The 19,378-nt window shown below is 42.5% G+C and overlaps 1 protein-coding gene across 3 annotated transcripts in view; it reads right to left on the bottom strand.

Annotated features, from left to right (window-relative positions):
• The window catches only part of ESPN (espin), a 101,342-nt gene that overhangs the window by 18,718 nt on the left and 63,246 nt on the right, over positions 1–19,378 (bottom strand). For 2 of the 3 annotated variants that reach the window (XM_029578967.1, XM_029578969.1), the window contains 2 exons: positions 16,855–17,016; positions 10,879–11,092 (listed from right to left, as the gene is read on the bottom strand). In XM_029578967.1, the coding sequence (XP_029434827.1) occupies positions 10,879–11,092; positions 16,855–17,016 (376 nt within the window). The remainder of the gene's footprint in view (positions 1–10,878; positions 11,093–16,854; positions 17,017–19,378) is intronic. The other variant, XM_029578968.1, reaches the window with a different exon arrangement.

Raw genomic sequence — 19,378 nt, forward strand, 5'->3', positions numbered from 1 at the left:
ATAAAGGGACCAGGGTTGAAACCTAAATTTCTGTGAGCCATAGATAGGCAGGATTGTGTTTGTTTTCTTTTAACACAACCTTGGTGGTGGAGTTATTACAAAATGTGGGTATGGGCTTAAGTATTGGTCTTTAAGAAGGAAAGATGGAGATGGTGAGACCTGAAATGGCCCTCCCAGTAGAGGTGGTGGAGGCCATCACTGTGGCAGATTTTGGGCCTGCTTAGGACTGATATGGAGGGCAATGGTAGGAAAAGGGTTGAGAAGGCAGGTGAAAGACAGGGGAGGAGAGAGTTGGTGTTGGGTGAATAGAGTAATTTATACACACTTCTACCCAAGGTGGATCAGCCTCAACTCAAAAGACTGCATTGGCAGTTTTGGCCTTTATCTGTTGTATTTTACTATACAGGTTAGGTTAGTTTAGTGCTGGCAACAACTTTATTCAAATTAAAAAAAAAAAATCCATCATTCATTTCTTTGTAACAGAAGGTCCTATGGAATTTTGAATGGAAAAATTGTTTCAAATAATCCCCAGCAAATTTGTATTTATTATTATCATCTATTATGCGCCTTTTTCAAAGCAAATGTTCACCCAAGGCACTGTATATCAGGTAAGTTTGTTCTTGCAAATGTAGAACACTTTCTAAACGTTCTTAGAAGCAAAGAGCTTGTCCTTTGTTCTTGAATGTGAATTAAATATATTGCTAGAGTGATAATCCTCTTTTCACTTTCTGTTATTCTACTCTGTTCTTCATGAAATCCCACCGATATGTGCTAAACCATATTAACACAGTACATGATGGCAGATAAGAACCAATAGGCCGATTCAGTCAGCCCAGTTAAGCTCAAGCTAAGGGTATCTCCCAGCTGTCAGTTGTATGAGTTTGATCACCTGCAGGATATTACTCCTTGTTGGTTTTGCTTTTATTTGCTATTTAAATGGGTTTTTCCTAGTCCACTTATTCTGCACCCAAGCAGACTTAATCCGTGCCACAGTAAAGCTTGTCCTCTCAGCTAAGACTGGCACTGGAGAAAGACTGCTGCCACTCATCACTTGGGAAATGATACGTCGTTAACGGTCTGCCGAGATTGCCTCCCCCCACACCAAATCTTTCTACAATTAATGCAGTAAAATGCCCATAAAAATCACAGCTAAACATAAAAAAACATCTTGTTACAGCTCGTTACCAAAACAACCAGTACTCATTTTAACCCAGCAACCCTCCAAACTGATGAAAAAATAAAAATCAACAATTACTTTCAAACAATAACACCTACATCTGTTTATTTAAAATATTTATAACCAGCCGTCTCAAACTTTTGGGGTAGGGTGCATTCATAGAATAGGAAGAAATAGCCTCAACCTTAATTCAAATCCCTCCCAAACTACCTCAAACAAATATTAGATAACTCAAAAGCAATAGCCTTTCTACTGTAAGGTCTAACCAATATACCCCACAAGGCCTCCCTCCACTGTTAAACCTGAGGAGCAACCAAAAAAGCTAAAGATTAAAAATCCCACTGCGAAAACCACCACATTTTTTAAATTTTCATAGAAATACCTATAATATACTGTACCCCTCAGCACTGTCACTGGTGAAAAAGGAGCCACCCAGTAATTTGAAAAAGTCTGAGCCCATAATCCAGGAACAGATGAATACCAATAAAATCACGGACACTAAAACTATTCTCAACCCCAGGCAAGAAGCCTGGTTGTACTGGGTCTAAACCCAGTGAGTCCTCCAGGAAAATCTCTTACCTCAGCAGTTACTCCAGATTCTAACAGGGAGAATGGAAAGACTGCAGGATCTAGATACGCTTAATGCTGGGTGAACAAATGTAAGACCACTCTATACCATTCCTGGACTTTGCTTCCAAGAAGGATGGGGTAACCTGCATGAAGCAGTCATGAGTACAACCCCAACATCAACAAACACGGGGTGGAATTTGGTGCTCAGTCATATGAAACTTTAGAGGGCCACAGAGGAGAATACAAGCCGATGCGCAGAGTGGTATCAACCCGAAACATCAACAAGCGCCAGATAGCTGGATGTTCAGGCATCAGCCTCGCTAGTTTTGGCAGCTGTCTGGACTATTACCAAGCTTGGTAGTAAGACATGGGAGAGGACCTGGGTGGTGAATTAACTACAAGATTTTAGAAAAACAGGGAAGACAAGGCCTGGAATGGCATATCAGCAGAAGCAGTGGATGGAGGCCAGCACTCTAGTGGAATTTAAACATACTTGGGAGATGGAGAGGGCAGTGGAAGGAGCAGCGTTGAGAAGTTGGTTAAAAGACATGGGCGGGGAGGGTGCAGCTGGGGTTGGTTTAAGTATGAGAATGTATCTGCTTATCTACTCAAAGAGGTAGAAAATCAATTCGGAAGACAACTGATTAGATGGAATGGGCTAAATAATCCTTATCTGCCATCATCTACTAAGCAACCATCTTTTCATAATTTTAAAAGACTGTTCATTTTCAAAGAACGTCTATCTTCACATATAAATGAAAAAAAAAAACGCAAACCCAGCAACTGAGTTCCACAGGCTTTATAATGTATGCTAAATATATACTAATGCCCAGTGCAAGTTGTAGCAATAATAACATTATGTTAGCTGCTTTTTTATAGGATTTCATTGGGTTGCATGCTTTATAACAATATTTGGGAGGTTTTGATAACCTAGAATATTGTGGTAATATATTGAACCAATAAACTGTGAGTAAGAGTCTGCTGAATGGATACTGTTTGTGTCATGAACAGAATTTTACTGAACAGATTCAGACACAGGACCATGGTGGATATTTTTTCATATGCAAATGAAGATGCTGATGGAAAGGCAGGTGGGTAAACGCAGTCGTCGGCTTTTTGTTTGTTTTGCTTCCTTGTTGTTTGCTTTGGCCAAGCGTTCATGCCCGGAGGAACACCGCCATTGGACTACTGCACTGCACTCACTGATAGTGAAGATCTTTTAGCCAGATCCTACCTCAGACTTGCTGGGCAAGCAGCGTGTTCCACAATCCCAGCCTTGTGGCACAACACAAATGAAATTAGTGGTGGTGGGGGGGAATATATATCTAGGGATTTTTCAGTGTGCAAGATAAATGCTGAAATTACAAAAAGAAGAGAAGCACACATATTTATCTACAAATCTTACCATTAAAGTCTTATAAAAAAGTTTAATATATCCTGCATATTATATAAACATTTGATATTCCATCTTTTTTACCTTTCACCCTTTATAGTCACCATTTTTTAGGACACAGGAGGGAAGACGCCAGGGCCTGGAGTTAATCCAAAAATTTTCCCGCACAAGCAAGGAATAAAAATATGTCAAAACCACACCTGGGAAATTCTTTGCTTTTTTACATCTGGTGGCTAAAAAAGTAAAATGGATTTTAATTTGTATATATTATAAACAAGTTCCTCGCATTATGGTCAGTTCATTGTTTAAGTTATCCATAATGAATATGCTTGAGATATATTTATATGCATTGGGTCACCAAAATATGCAAATATATCTCATAAAGATTCATTATAGACAACCTAAAAAAACCAAACTGGCTAAGGTTGCTCATAAGGACTGGGTTAAGAGCCACGTCCCACGACTATTATAAATACAAACTGAAGGACTCACTCCGACCAAAGTCCTGTGAGTTGTAAAAGTCTGAATATCTGGAGATATTCAACCTACAGTATTTTATTTCATGCTTTTATGTTTGAAAGGGAATAAAGATATTTGGGCTGGCTCAGGATTTCCTCCTCTGAAATAATTTGCCGCATACCTCTGGAATTTCATAGAATGGTGTCTGGGCCAATGGGATTTGAACCCGTGGCCCTGCGGAGGCTGCTGGCTTTCCCAGGAGTTCTAGTGCATTTGTCCTGTTTCCTGGAATAGTCAGAGATGCCCTGCAGTCATCCAACTGGACAAGCATTGGACGTGCCTCTTATTCGCAGCAGTTTATAAGGCATGCTCGGTGCTGGATCAGCAGCCATCTTGTTTCCTGTTTTCTGAGCCTTGTTCTGGCTAAATGTATTCCCGTTCCAAGATTCCTGCACTTGTATTCCTGCACATAAAGTTCAGTCTCCAGTGTCCTGTTTGGGTCTGGATCCAGCATTCCTGTTCTGTGTGTTTCTCCTGGTGACTTCTCCAGCTCCTGACCTCTCCACCGTGTCCCCACCCTGCTTCTTCAAGTACGTGCTTTACCCTCCGGGGGGCATCCCTGACTGCCAAACCCAGGAACCCAACAGAAATGGAGGTTTCAGACAGCCGGGCCTTAAACATTCTCATGCTTTAAGGCATCAAATTAATTCCATTTAATTGCAACAAACCCAATAAATTATCTAACAAAATAAAATATGAAACAAATTTTGGAGGAAAGCTCCATAAAAATAGTTCCATCTCCCTAGCTCTCTGCACCCGATCTTCACCACTGCCAAGGTTATGTTCGGATTGGGACTTGTTTTGGCAACAATGAAAATTCAGAGGTTTTATTCCTTCTTGAGTCTTTGTTTGCTCAGCTAATGTGATTAAACACCACCGAGAAAACAAGGCGCCCTGACTTTTTTTGCAGAAGGCTATGAGTGCTGCATGACTCACAGACGCTGGGACAGGTGGCTACAGAGCAGTCAGACCCAAAGCAGGTTCCACCCACACAGGACGGTCTGCAATCATTAAAGCAACACAGGAATAATTAATAAGACGCATGGACTGAAAGTATCCTCAACTTGAACCCTGGGAGATTAATTAAAAAAAATAAATAAACACACAATGAACCTCATCCACAGCTTTCTTCCTAACAAGCAATCAAACATATAAAAGAGCAATTTCTCACACAGTTACGCCATCCAGCCAGAAATGTTCAATCTGGCACTATATGTCTAATAAGCTTCATCAAATTGGTCCTGATGAGATGTGCACAACAGTATTAACAGAATTTAGTGAGGGTGACAATGCAATTTTAATTTCTTCTGATTTGCAGGCACAGTTCTGCATGGCAGGGTGCACAAAGAGGCTTCCTCTGTTTCCAAAAACCAGTCTGGTTTTCAGGATTTCCATAATGAATGTGCATAAGATCCGTTTGCATGCTCCATCTCTCTACAGAATGTAAATATTCCTCATGTATATTCATTATGGAGGCCCTGAAAATCTAAATGGATTTGTGGCCCTTGAGGATCAGATTTAGAAACCCTCCTCTGTAGCATATAGCTAGCAAATAATACAGCTGTAAAGGTTATTTCAAGCACGTCCAAGCCCGGATCCCACTCCCCTGTCAATCGACGCGTCCTTTCTACAAGTCCCAATTAAACATCTAACAAATCTAGTTGCCCTTTTCCATGTCAAACGTGTCTTTTCTTTTACAGTCCAGTTTGCCAGACATTCAAGAAAGCTGCGAAAACTGCTTCTGATCGTAAGAAAGAAGACAAAACAAATTCAGGTCATTCTGCTAGTGCAGCTGCCCAAGAGACAGAAAAGGGAAGGTGCTAGCCCTTGGCTATGATGCATAATGCATGCATAAAATCTAGCCAAGCGCCTAAACTAGTGCACGAGAAGCGGCATGGCACCGAGGGATGCAACTTTTACAGAGACGTGGAAAACGCTTAAAAAAAAAAAACAAAACCAAGCTGGCAGCCGAGAAAGAAAAGCAAATACTTGTTTATGTTCCGATGCAAATGTTTTCTGCAGGCCTAACGCGATCGCTCCTTTTCTTAACTGCGGGAAATGCAGGCTTTTCTGTCGGATAATTTTACGCCAGGCGAGCATGGCTCACATTGGGAAGAAACGTTTGAGCAACTTCCCCTGCAAATTTCAGCTACCGAAAGGAAAGAGAGACAAATAAAGATGATCAGTAAGCACTCGAGCCCTCTTCCTACTCCCCTACCTCTGTTGCTTCTGACTGATTGGTTTTATCTTTATTAAAAATGCACTAATCGCCCACACCAAGGTAGTAGGCGATGTGCATTGCAATGCGTACAATTCTCTTTCTGCCTTTATTCTTGGTTTCTCCTTGTACAATGCTTTGTAAAGAAATGCTAGAACTGAGCTCCTGCCGCACCGTCTTTGAGGTTATTCAGCAGCTGGAAATTTGCTTTGGACTGAGCGTGGGGGGGATGGGGCCAGGGCTGGGATGGAATGGGGTCACCATTCATGCAGAAAGAATCGACATTAACATTCAGATTCCCACAAAACCCCTTCTCCCTCTCTCCCTTCAATCACTTTGGGAAATTATTAACAACAACAAGAAAAAAAAAAAACAAGAAAAATGGAGGCGGGGCCTTTAGCAAACCCAGGGACACCTATTAGGAACAGTGGCTCTATTTTTATTTTTTTATTTATTTATTATTTTGCAGTATTCAACCACCAGAAGAGCTCCTGCTGGTTCTGAATGTTAAACAGAAGTTAACCCAGCATGGCCTGTTGGGACGAGAACTCGGCAGGCTGCCGGCAGACAACATTTTGTGATGTGCGGGTACGGAAGATTAGTTTGGGGGCTACATTCTCATTTTTACGCAAGTCAACACACACCTGGCAGCAGCCAGCTTGTAGAAAAGAAAATATCAGATTTGTCCTCCCCGTTTTGGAGACTTCTGCACCCCATTTGGAAGTAAAGTAATCCAAAAAGAAAGGTTTATAAAACTTGTCTGTGCTATATATAATCGCGTTACAAATTATTGCATTTGATTTTAATTGCAGATCAGCTGATCCCGCAGGATTCTTTAACACAATAAGGGCAACCTGAGCTACAGATCCGCTTTCAACCTCATAAAACAGGCATGACTTAGTTAGAAAGTAAGCAGCATAGAGGGAAAAGTTGCACGTCAGTCCTAGCAGTGAAGCGAATACGAGGGCAAAAACACTAGTACAGAGCAACCGATTATGGAAAAGAGCAAAGCTGCCGAGCAGTACTTACTCTTCATGTGTCTCAGATCTTCTAGGGTGAGGGAGAAAGAGGAAGACGCAGAGCGGTTAGGGAGGGGCTCACCGTCAGGGGCAGGGGTTAGAGGGGGCAGTGGGACAGCCACCCATGAGGGGAAGACGTGGACGTGAGAAAAGGCATCACACAGGGCCATTGTTTGAGAGAAAGGAACAAAGAATAAACGAATAAAGAATATAAAGGAGGCGGGATAAGCAAACGTCCCATGCCATGTTAATAATTTTATGGCTGCAGAGTCCTCTCTATCCATTGCTCCTGAAAAAACCCAAAAACCAAACATCTGAATCTTGGGAGGTTGTGATAATATTGCACTGACAAAATCAATGCCATAGCACAAGGCCTCTCAATCCAGTCTGCAAATTATTATACATACATTTTCAGGGCTGGAATGGTCCCATCGTATAATGTACAAAAGACAAAAATCTTCTTGGCACCACAGGTAAGTTACACAAAATACTAACAGACGTCAGATTCAAAATGTCCTTCCTGCCTTGGGGTTTAATTTTCCTTAAAATGTTTTCCAAATTCAGTTCTGATCCATCTCCAAGAAACGTGGGTTCATTCTGTCTGTGCATTTTTTTTTAGTGCGCACTATTTCAATTTAGTGCACAGAGTGAGGGTACCTGTAAAATGAGCGTGCGCGCATGCATATATACGTGTATATGGGCGTGCAGCCACATACGCTGAAATCTTATATCCTGCATGCACGTACGCACACACGTCATAAAGTAAGCTTACTGCGTGCTTGTTTGCTCCTAAATTTTAAGCATTTACATAAACAGGGAATTGTCGGCATTTACATGTACAAGTGAGGAAATTATATAACATGCACATGTGAAGGAAATGACCAGTTTAACCAGTTTGTCCCAGTCAATCCCTAGCTCATCAAGAACCCTCTGGTTCTTTAGCTTGCAGGCCTCCCAGTTTACCCAGACGATCCTCAAGAAGCTCATATATGTCTAGAAGCACTTTTTATTCAGACTTAACCTGACCAATAGCAGAAGTAAATTTATTCAGAAATGATCCAAACATCTACCGCCTTCGCTGTGCTACATACGCGCATTTCTCGGTTCCACCCTGGCATGCCCATGACTCGCCCTCCCTTTCCGCCCCTTTTTTTCTCGATGTGAGATATTCGCTCGTTGGTACTTGTGCGCGTATGTGGCTGGTTTATAAAATTGGCCGGCCGCAAATAAGCCATACAGACGCGGGCATCTCCCACTTTTGGCGCGCGTGTATCGCTTTTAAAATTCACCTTTATTAACTTAAACCATGTGCACTAAAGAAAAAAAATGTTCAAAAACAGAGGAAAACCTAACGAATCAAAAAATAAACGAAAAAGGCAGGAGGAAACCAGAATGAAACAGACCAAAAGTTTTATCAATACATACCCCTAATAACTTTCTGAAACAAGTTCATTATGCAGTATTGGGGAACATGCTGTATCAGGGAGAAATAGGTATGAAACACAATAGTTGCATGGAACAGAGAACACATATTGGCCTTCATATTGTGGCCACATTCTGCAATAATCCTGCATGAATTATTTTTAGGTATGTGCATTTGTTTGAAACAAACGGGAAATTTTAACACAATTTTCCATTTCGTTTCAGTTCGGACCATGTTTCACCCTAAGGTTGTGTCAGAGGGATAGAACACTCTACAAAATAAACATATAAATAAAAACTATTATTCAAGGAAAAATCAAAATAAGGCAACACAGGCAATAAATATCATGAGACCTAACCAGAAATATCAGTTAGAAACAGAAGAAGACCTACCTTGCAAGAGCTTCAATGAATCAAACATCTGAAATAACAAGGATGCGCCCTTTAACTCCAAAGACCCTCTAAAAAGCGTGCCAAAGGAATCACATGGTCAGCGCCAGCCAAAGAGTGGGCCAGCAATATATTGATAAATACACATCTTGTGACACTGCCAAGCCTGTCAAAAAGGGGCTGGTGCCAGTGATAACTAGACTCTTAGTAACAAAAAAACTATACAACCAACCAACCGATGTACACGCATTAAAAACTATTCTGACAGTAAAAAGAGATCCACTAAAAGTGATCAGTCTTGTAGTAACAGCATTACAAGGGCAGGACTAAGAACACCACCCAAAAAATAACACTTAGAGCTAAAAAATAGATAAATAGTATAATAACATAAACACTGTTAATATTCTTTTGGCTGGCTTCTGCTCCAACTCATATAATACATTATCAGTTTCATTACAACAATATGTCCTCTTTTTTTTTTTTGGACTATGTGGAGTCGCTTTCCTGATTTCACCGGCATCTGGAAGTAGGTGGAGGAAGCACACTGAGCATGCTCATACCATAATGTCAATTCAAGCTAAAGGCATGATGCTGAAAATGTTTCCCCATACCCCATTCACCGCATTACCCTCATTTAAACATGCTGATATCCAAGTGGTCCTAAGAGATGGGAATCAATGGGAGTACAAGGAAAGAAGAAATAGGAATAGTACATTTGAAACTATGGGTAGAAAAATCCTTATATTCATAATGATATGGTAGAAGAAGAGAATGCACTGCATATGCCTAGTAGCACTATAGATATGATAAGGTGTAGTAGAAGAAGAAAAGAGGTTAGGGAAGGTTCACATACATGTAAGAAGAAAATACTAATGAAAGTTAGTGACTGGAGGATTTAAAGCCTTTTCTTCCTATGCCTGGCAAAGGTTAATTTCAGATATAAATGATGACATGAAACAGCTTCTTACAATTTGTTTTTTTAAAGTCAAAGAGGAAATTACATCAGCAGGAGAGAAAAAAATGTCCATATGAAAGCCACTTTTTATGCCTATGTACTGTGGTGACAATAATTTTTATGCTTCTCTTTTCTCTTGGCAAATTCCATAGGTGGGCGACAGAGGGGCTTTTGTGGCTTCTTTTGCAAAGGACGAATGAAGTGATCTATTTGGCTAGAAGCTACTACTGTACCATTTGTTAGACAAAACACTGCTACCCTGAGAATTTTCCAGTAAGGTGGGAGAATATTATAATTAACTATTCTTCTGAGAGCCTATCAGGTACTGCTGAAATTTAAACTGATTAATAGCTAACTTTGCCTAAAAGCTTAGTTAAGCGATACATTACCTATTCATCCCTGTAGCCAATAACAGGTAGGGGACCTAGTACAAATGAGACTTCTTAACCAATTGCAATTGTCTCTTTGAAGATGGGATTTTCTTTTTTCTTCAAGAGAGAGGACAGAGCAAGGAATCAAATTTCAGCTTTTAGGGCTGAGGAAAAATAAAAAGTTTCTTTTCACAAAGAAGTTTTTTGCTTGAAAAACCCAGACAAAAACATCACTTATGCAGTAAACTGAAACAAGTATAGGGGCAGATTTTCAAAGGGGTACACGCGTACCCCCCGAAAACCTGCCCGGCCCAGGAGCAGTTTTGGAGGCCTCGACCACGCCCCCGGCCCCACCCCCAGATGACGCGCTGCCGCAACACGCCCCCGACACACTCCCCCAGGAAAGCCTTGGGACGCGCCTCAGGGGCATGTCGCGGCAGCGCGTCATCCGGGGGCGGGGCCGCGGGCATGGTTCCGGCCTGGAGGCATGGCCAAGGCCTCCAAAACTGCTCCCGGGCCGGGGAATTGCACGCCGGCGGCTGGGCCGGCGCGCGCAAGTTACGCCTGCCTTGGCGTAAACAAAGGTAGGGGGGGGATTTAGATAGGGCTAGGGGTAGGGAGGGGAAGGTGTGGGGGGGGTTAGGGTGAAGATTGGAGCGGGAAAACAATTAAACACCTATAACAGCATCTGCTTGGGCTCTTTCTGACCAATATTTTCAAATGTAAATAGTCAATATATAGACATGTGACAAATTTGGGCCGTGCAGAATAGGAACAAGCAGCGTATTTCTCAAAGGCCCAGGTTTCCCCACAGTGCCGCAGAGAGGAGAGCCTTGTCACTTACTTCCGGTGGAGTTGGACGAGCAGCGCTGGTGGGCGCCGGACACCGGAGCCGCCGTTGGAAGAGGTACGACCGTGGCTGGCAGTGGCGGCGGTGGCGGGGGAGGGCACATGGTCTCGGGGAGCGGAGGTGGCGGCGGAGGTGGCGGCAGCTCTCCGCAGGGCTTGTTCTTGGTGGCGCCGCCATTGTGCACGTTCTTATCTGACAGAAGGGAACCCTAAGAAAAAAAAAATAAATAAAAATTCTACGAGAACACACCGTGTACACGAACACACATACTTTAAGGTGAATTTTAAAAGCCCTGCGCGCGCCGAAGCCAGGACACGCGCAGACAAGTCAGGCCGGCGCCTGCCGAGTGGATTTCACAAGCCGCACGTTATCTCCTGCTGCGTGCACAAGTCAAACATTTCTAAAAAAAAAAAAAAAGTGGCGCGGGGCAGGGTGTGGGCATGTCAAGGGGAAGACCAAGAGACGTGCGCCTAAATACTTCTGCGCAGAGGCGCGCACTGGGGCCCCCGCTGCTGCACATCTTTACTACTGCTACGGATGGCGTGTAAGTAATAAAATAAAAACAAATCTAGGCCAGTCAGCGGGGTTTTAAGGCTCAGGGCTAACAGGGGGAAAGGGAGACTATTATGCTAGGGGGCTTGGGAACTCCTATCCCTTAACTGGGCGAACTGGGAACGAACTGGGAACACTGCCCATGGCGTCGGCTCGCATCCCTTTATAAAATTCCCCCACTTACGCGGCAGAAGTGGCATTTGCGCGCGTCCATCTAAAATTGTGCGCACATGTACGCGCGGCCAGGCTGTTGTCTAACATATGGGGATATGTTATAAAATGGACGCGAGCTGGTGTACACGCGTACGTGCACCCGCACGCCTGTTTCAAAGTTATCAACCCAATGTGTGTGTACATATAGTGTGCATGTATAATCTGACTTCAACTTCTGCTACAGATTAAAAAAAAAAAAATCTGAGTCACATGTACTAAATATTTTCCCCATAGACACATCTGACAGTAAGTATATGCTTGAACACTCTAATTGATAGCACATTGCTATCTAGAGTGTGTGTGTGTATGTATAGAAAAGTAGATAAAATAATGCCCCAGAACTGCATATTAATGTGTGCGCAAACTCGGCAAGTAGTACTCAAAGATGATGCGATTGGTAGAAAACCCTCCTCATTTCCCTTTATATTGTTTTAATGTATTTTATGTTTGAATAGCATATTGTGGTTTTATTGATTACCTAATGGCTTATTTTTAGTTTATGTGACTGTATATTTGTTTTTATTGTGTTTTATTATGTATGTTACCTCTGTAAACCGCCTAGCATGGCTGGCCTTATAGACAGTATATAAGAAATTTTTAAATAATAAATAAATGCTTACATATTTTCTGTGCCAAAAAAGTAAGCAATTGATACATTTCCTTTCCATTTTCTCAGCTTAGACATCAAGGCCGATATTCAACGCTTCTTAGCTTATAAACAGTGACTTTTCTGGCTAAGTGGTGGATACTGAATATCTAGCTATGTTCAGTGGTTGCCACTTAGCTGGATACATATTTATCCAGCTAAGTAGATATCTGGATATCTAAAGGGCAGGCAATGGGTGGAATGCGGAGGAGCTACTTATCTGTCTGTTGTAGCTGGATAAGTGCCAATATTCGGACTTATCCGCCTAAAGTAGATGGAAAAGTTAGACCTGTTCAATAGCAAGTCTAAACTTAGCCGAATATGAGTTATCCTGCCAAGTGGCAGCTGTGCTGCTGAATATCCCTTGTAAGCTAGGTGGGTAATTCTTATCTGGCTAACTTATATAGCCATTCAGCTTTGAATATTAAGGTCATATGAGTCTTGGGAAAAACTGGATTCTTGGTAGATTGTGATACCTTGAATTAAACCAACACAAAAGTTATCCAGATATGGTGGTCTACACAAGCTTTTGAGACTGCAGAGGGCTATGAATGGGAAGGGCTGTGGTAAGAAGGGGTCCATTGTTACTGCAGTGTTTGCAAAAAATGGAGGCACTCGAAGGTTTTAAACAAATGAATGAACATCAAAGGTCTATTACATACTAAAATTACCTTCCGCTTATCTAGGAAATTATTATTGCAAGCCAGATTTATGTCGAAAGCACACTGTGACCAGAGCATATGGCAGGGATGGCCAACCATAGCCCTCAAGAAACAACAGACAGGCTTGGTCTTCAGGATATCGACAATGAATACGTATGAGTTAGATTTGCATGCACTGTCCCCACTGTATGCATATATCTCATATGTATTCATTGTGGATATCCTGAAAACCAGGTCTGTTTGAGGATTGTAAGGACCAGAGTTGGCCTACTCTGCCACATGGACTAAGGATATTTTATAACTATATTAGCCCTGCTATATTTATATATAAAATAAAAAAAGAAAAATGATCAAAGGAATAAACAGAGTAGACAACATCTTTTACCACTGTGGTGGCACTCACACTAACACAATTGCTACCACCCCAAAAAATGACAGAGCAGAATGCGCAAGATGTACGTTAATAGCCCAAACTTAGCTTTCTCAGGCTTTCCAATCAAACACAAAATTAATGGCAAGAGGGAATGATTTTAAACTGCTGTCATGTCTTCCCGCTGTCCAGAGAGGTTCATGGTGTTCATATGACTCCATTTCAGTGTCTGTTCTACCCCATCATTTTTGTGCAAGGAGACACAGCCTTTCAGAACTACATCTCCATACATGCAATGGGGCGACACCAGAACTGCCTTACTTTGCCTCTCCTAGGTGCCATGGGGTATGTACGTTAAATACTTAGTTTTGAAGTTTCTATTTAAACAAGTCTCCTGGGTCCTCTTAAAGATTTGGGTTCGATAAAAACAGCATCTATATTTTTTTTCCCATATTTTGCGTTGGAATGCCATTGTTGTGGGTGGAGGCAGTGCAGTCATTTGCTCTCTGGATTAAACACAAAATTAATGGAAAAGAGGGAATGATTTGAAACTGCAAAGCCTTTGGTCAGAGCATCCCAAACCCAACTAATTCTTGGCCTTTGCTGGCCATGATGTCACAAGTGACATCACACACACACACAGCTGGATATCGTGCTCACTGTAGCACACCTGGGAGCACAGGCGACTCCAGCGGTGCAGGGGAGCAGCTGGGAAGAAATTTAAGAATAACTTAGAAAACCGCAGCCCTTGGGTTGGGGGTGGAGGGAGTCCCAGTGACTGTGCAACTCAGCGGCGCTGGATTTAGGGTCCATGACTGGAAGGTTCCGGAAGGGGCCCTGCTGCCTGGGCCCTAGCCAAAGGGCTGCTGCTGCTGTGATGGCCTGGTAAAACGAGGTGGGGAGGGGAATCCCCGAGTAGTCGCGAATGGATCACAGTGTCCGATACCAGCCCCGAATCTGATTGAACTGGAAGCGCAAAAGAGCTGGTTCTAACCACTACCTCCCCCACCAAAAAAGCAATCCTTGTAAAACCCCATTCCCAACAGATACCCAGCAAGTGCGGTTTCCTTATTATCGTGAATATGGCGATGTGCAGAAAAGAGCCCTCACTAAAGCTTCAAAGGGAAAAAAAAATCAGTAGAAGGATTCAAACTAACAGCCCCTGAGGTGAACTGAAGGGGGCTCTACTTGTGCACTTAAAAACAGGTTTAGGAGATAGACACGTGGCCAGCTTAGCACCTTTGATTATTAAAGGGAACAATTAACTGCATTTTAAAACGGAAGTGCAGTGTGCACCTCTGACAGCCACGTGCTCCCAGTGGCTCAGCGCCAGACAGTGGTCCACACGCTACCTTTCACTACCTAAGCTTTAGCAACGTCACTGGTTGCGCCATCGTAGGGACCAATGCTCATTACACAGCAGCTGTGGAGTTTTCCATCTCCCAGATCCTTCAATGACATCCGCTGCGTTCATTGTCTTTTCCATCCGGAGCGCACACGGGGCACTGCCACGAAGCCCTATCAATACTGTTGTTAGCAATTAACATCTCAGTTTTCCATCTGTATATCTGCAATCCAGGAGGCTTCTGATGCAACAGCTTATCAAGTGTGTGCATGTGTGTGCGTGCATGTGTGTGCGTGTGCATGTGTGTGCGTGTGTGTGCATGTGTGTGCGTGCATGTGTGTGTGCTGGGGGGAGTGGGCGTTGGAATAAAATCCTGTCCTATACACTTCATTAAAATCTTGCTATTTTGGGCTCACTAAACACCAATCCATTGTTAAGAATGGGGAAGGCAAGTTTAAATTAGTTTTAATTAGCAAATCTGAATTATTTCTAGTTCAGTTCATGTCTCCTGAATGCGACAGTTCAAGCAGCCCTTGCATTACCTTAACACAATAGGAAGATATTGGCATGCACTGAGGTTATCAAGAGTTTTTGGGAGACAGGGATGAGATAACATAAGGATAAAACTGCTTTCCACTTGTGTGGCACATATGTCTCATTAAAAAAAACCAAAACCCAATATATTAGCAAAGCAAATAAAAAGTAAAACCAGGCAATGGCCTGGACTCAGATATGGTGGAACAAATATTTGATTTGGTGGGAAAATGTTGAATTTTGAAAAAGTTAAATATCTCTTTATATTGTACTGTGTGTGTCTGTGTGTGTGTGCGTGAAAATCAGATGGGGAATAGTCATTTTTTCAACCGATTTTTTTGCCATTTGGTTATAATAACCAGCAGAAAATCGGTTGAAAAAATAGCTTTTTCCACCTCGCAATGATTTTCTCCTGTTTTTGTTGGTTATAACAAACACTGATAAATTCCCAGGGAAAATAAAATGAAAGCTGAATAAGAAAGTCTGTGCAATATCCGCTGAACTGACAGCTGTATACCCATCATGGGACGTAACAGGAACACCACAAATACTTATCGGGTACAACCATTATCTTTTTTATGCTGAAATAATTTATTTAAAAATCACAAACTTAAATCAGCCTGAAAACTCCCATACTGCTGCACCAGCACAGAGAACAAAACACCACTCTCTCCATCTCAACGACACACAACTACCACACTGAACACGGTGTCAGGATTTGAAAACGTGAACAGAATCGCATTTTTTGTGGCAGCCGGTACGCTCAACAAAGGAATGGCAGATAGGGTTGCACGTTACCATGACAGCAGATGCGGAAGAAAACAATGACCCATGAGTCAGGCTACTGAATCATTTAGTATCATCCAATCAATATGAGCTGGCTTGTAAATAAAGGTCCAGAAAAAAAACAAAAAAACATTGATGTGCTTTGCCCATTAGCATCATGGTGCAGAGGTCCAGTAGCCATATTGATCCTGGAGAAAAAAAAAAATATGCAACTAAGCAGGTTGTGATACCTTCTGAAGGGCTATCACAGCCCACTAAGATGCCTATGAGCTTCAAGAACTCTGAACAACTGACCTCAACAAGTGACCATGATTAAAGTTTCCTGTTTACTATTTTAGCTAACGGGAAAAAAAACCCAAAACGTTAGAAAGCACCCCCACCACCACCTACTCATCATGTCAATTCGATCCAAACAAGGTCACCCATCCCAAAGATGTATGCACAAAAAGAAACCAACTTTATCTTGCTTTCTCTACAGATATGGACCAACCACAGAACCCTGTTGATGAGATCATGGTTAGATCTGGATGTCTGAATATCAACGCAGGAAAACGTGTTGACAGTTATTAGTTGTATTTTTCAGGACTGAGGCTTGATAACACTTTTTTTTTTTTTTTTTTTTGCAAAAGTGATTCCAAAACCATAAAAGAAAGTGAAAGAGAAGTAAACAGATGTTCATATTTGGACAAAACAGTATGGCGGCTCCAGTTAGAAAATCGAGCCTGTCAATATTATCAGCAGAGGACCTCTACATGGCCAAATGGGTTTGTGATAAGACATCATTGCAGCTGACTTCTATAAGAATTTGGGGAGTGGGGGGGGGGGGGGTGGGGGAATGATGAGGAACCCGCTCCGCGCTCACCTCCTCGCTGTGAGCCATCTTTCTATTCTCTGGTTGCTCTCCTGTGTCCTGGCCTAGATACCTATAATAATCCCCAGTGCTGGGCTGCTTGCTGAAGTTCCTTGACCTCCTGCAGGAGTCGGCCCTTCGAAGCCCTTCTGGACTGCTGTCACGTGCTGTCAGCTACGAGAAATCAACGTTAAAGCAGTTTACTAATTAGTGCCATGGTTAGTCTATTCGCATCATGCGCCTGTGATCTTAGTACGTATTTAAGAATGAACATTCAGTAACATGCACTGTACACCCACATAGGTGTATGGAATATGCTCGACTTCCGACATCATAATTTGCCACTTATGGGTTTCAGCACAGAAAGACACTGAAATATAGAAGTCATCATAAATACAATATATAATGACTGTATTCGAGCTCCGGTACAGCAGTTTGTTCACTGCACTAGAAGAAACGTAGCTTTTCTTGGGCGTTTCCCCTGTTTCATCATGATCTGATACCCAAGCATTATGCGGGCAAAACAACTGCAGTCGTGCAGAGTTTGGAAATCAGAGGACGCGTGACCCGCTATGGTGTCATAAAGAAGTCACTAGCTACACATCATGTGGAGCAGGGCTTCCTAAACCTGTCCTCGGGCAGGGGGATCTCACAAGCCAGCCGAGTCTTTGGAAAATCCACGATGAAGATGCACGAGAAAGCCTAGTATCTACAAAACGTACCTCTTGCATCTTCATCGTGAATACCCTGGGGACCTGTTGTAGAAAGACAAGAACTGGAAACTGTTAAACAAGAGATCCAGGACAGATCACCTCAAATGACCTGAATGTAGCCAAGGAACGCTAACAGCATGCTCGGTTGCATAGATACCACAAGAGAACGGAGAACCCAGCATACAATAATGGCTCCCAGTTCGTCCCGGTAAAGGAGATGACTTCTAAACTCCTTAGCTAACTTGCTTCCCTTTTACCCTATTAGCCCTGATCCTTAAAACCCTGCTAACTAGCGTATTTTATTTTGTTACATGACTTACACGCCGTCCATAGCAGAAGTAAAGTTACGCAGTAGGGGACCCCGGCGCACGTTTGTACACGTAAATACTTACATGCTAGATTCATGCTACAGACCTGGCCCGCCCATGTCCTGCCCATGCTCCGCCCAGTCCATGCTCACACCCCTCCCCTTTTGGCAAGAACAATTTTTATACATGTACTCGTGCTGGTTTTAAAATCTGCGTGGTGCATGCCAGGCCAAGTCACATGCGTATCTCCCGGGTTTGGTGCACGTAGGACTTTTAAAATTCACCTGTTAATTGGCAGCAGAGGTAACGTTTGAAGGCCATAGATTTTCCCTTTGAAGATGATATGATAAAGAGAGGAAAAGGGGCCGGATTGTTTTAGCCAATTTTTGTGCAACAGTAGAGCAACTGGCGAGCATGACATTGAGGCGTGAGTTTTTGAATTGACGATATAGCAGTTAGTAGTTTTAGGCTATAATGTTTTTTTTATTACTCTCTATGTTTAATGTGCAAACCACTGTGTGGCCATGTTGGGTCAGGGAAGAGGTCAACAAATAATGTATCAGCACAGGTAGGGAAAATAAACTAAAACAGAATTCAAGCCTGCTTGGGACAGATATAGAGGACAGTGGTAAAAATAGCTTTGAGAGGTTGCAACGTTGCAGACAATCTACCCTTCACCCCCTCAACAGCAAAGGCAAGAGGAGAGGCGATAAGCAGAATACCAGGGGCAGATAAAGGACTTATGAGCTAACGACACCACAAGCCACATGGTGTGGAACCAGCAGGCTACCACTTACCACAAACCAGCCAGGGTGATGCCGGCAGATTGGTGGTACCTGGATATGGGGCTGGGAACTTGTACTGCATATCTACTCTGGATGCTAGAGAATCAAAGAGGAGGACAAGAAAAAAGGGACGTAACTGGGCAGATTGGATAGGTCAACTGCAACAAAAGGTATCATCTTCCATCAGTGACATCCTACAAAAACTACCTCAAGAATGTTCCCCACATGTTGCAGCAGGGTAAAATTCAACGTCTGGTAGTGACATATCTGTGCAATCATAGTCCTGCCTGCTCTATGTGGCCCAGACTGCATTGGGATGCAGTAGAAGTCAACCTTCTTTCTCTTACGAATGGTCATCGTCCAGACTAAGAATGTGGCCTAAAAGAGCCTCTGTTCCTAATGCCAACTTTAAGCTGCATCCACTGTAAAACCAAAACACATCAACATAGAAACATAAAAGGACCTTTAAACCCATCCCAGTTTCATTCCTGTGCAATGCTGTAGATCCCAGTTGATCTCTGGCTTCCCCCTCACTTCTTTGAATCTAAGGGTGTTCTGTGCTTTAACACAGATAAAACATTGTATTAGATAAAAATACAGATGTCACAGATTCTGGCATGGTATCCTCTTCCTTCATTGGAAGAGAGAATTTTATTTTAAATTTTTGTGCAAAGGATTTTATCATTCTTGTAATTTATCAATGGTATTTCTAGTTCTCCTGATAGCCATG

Source organism: Rhinatrema bivittatum, chromosome 15 (genome assembly GCF_901001135.1).
Source record: "Rhinatrema bivittatum chromosome 15, aRhiBiv1.1, whole genome shotgun sequence".
Classification (NCBI taxonomy): domain Eukaryota; kingdom Metazoa; phylum Chordata; class Amphibia; order Gymnophiona; family Rhinatrematidae; genus Rhinatrema; species Rhinatrema bivittatum.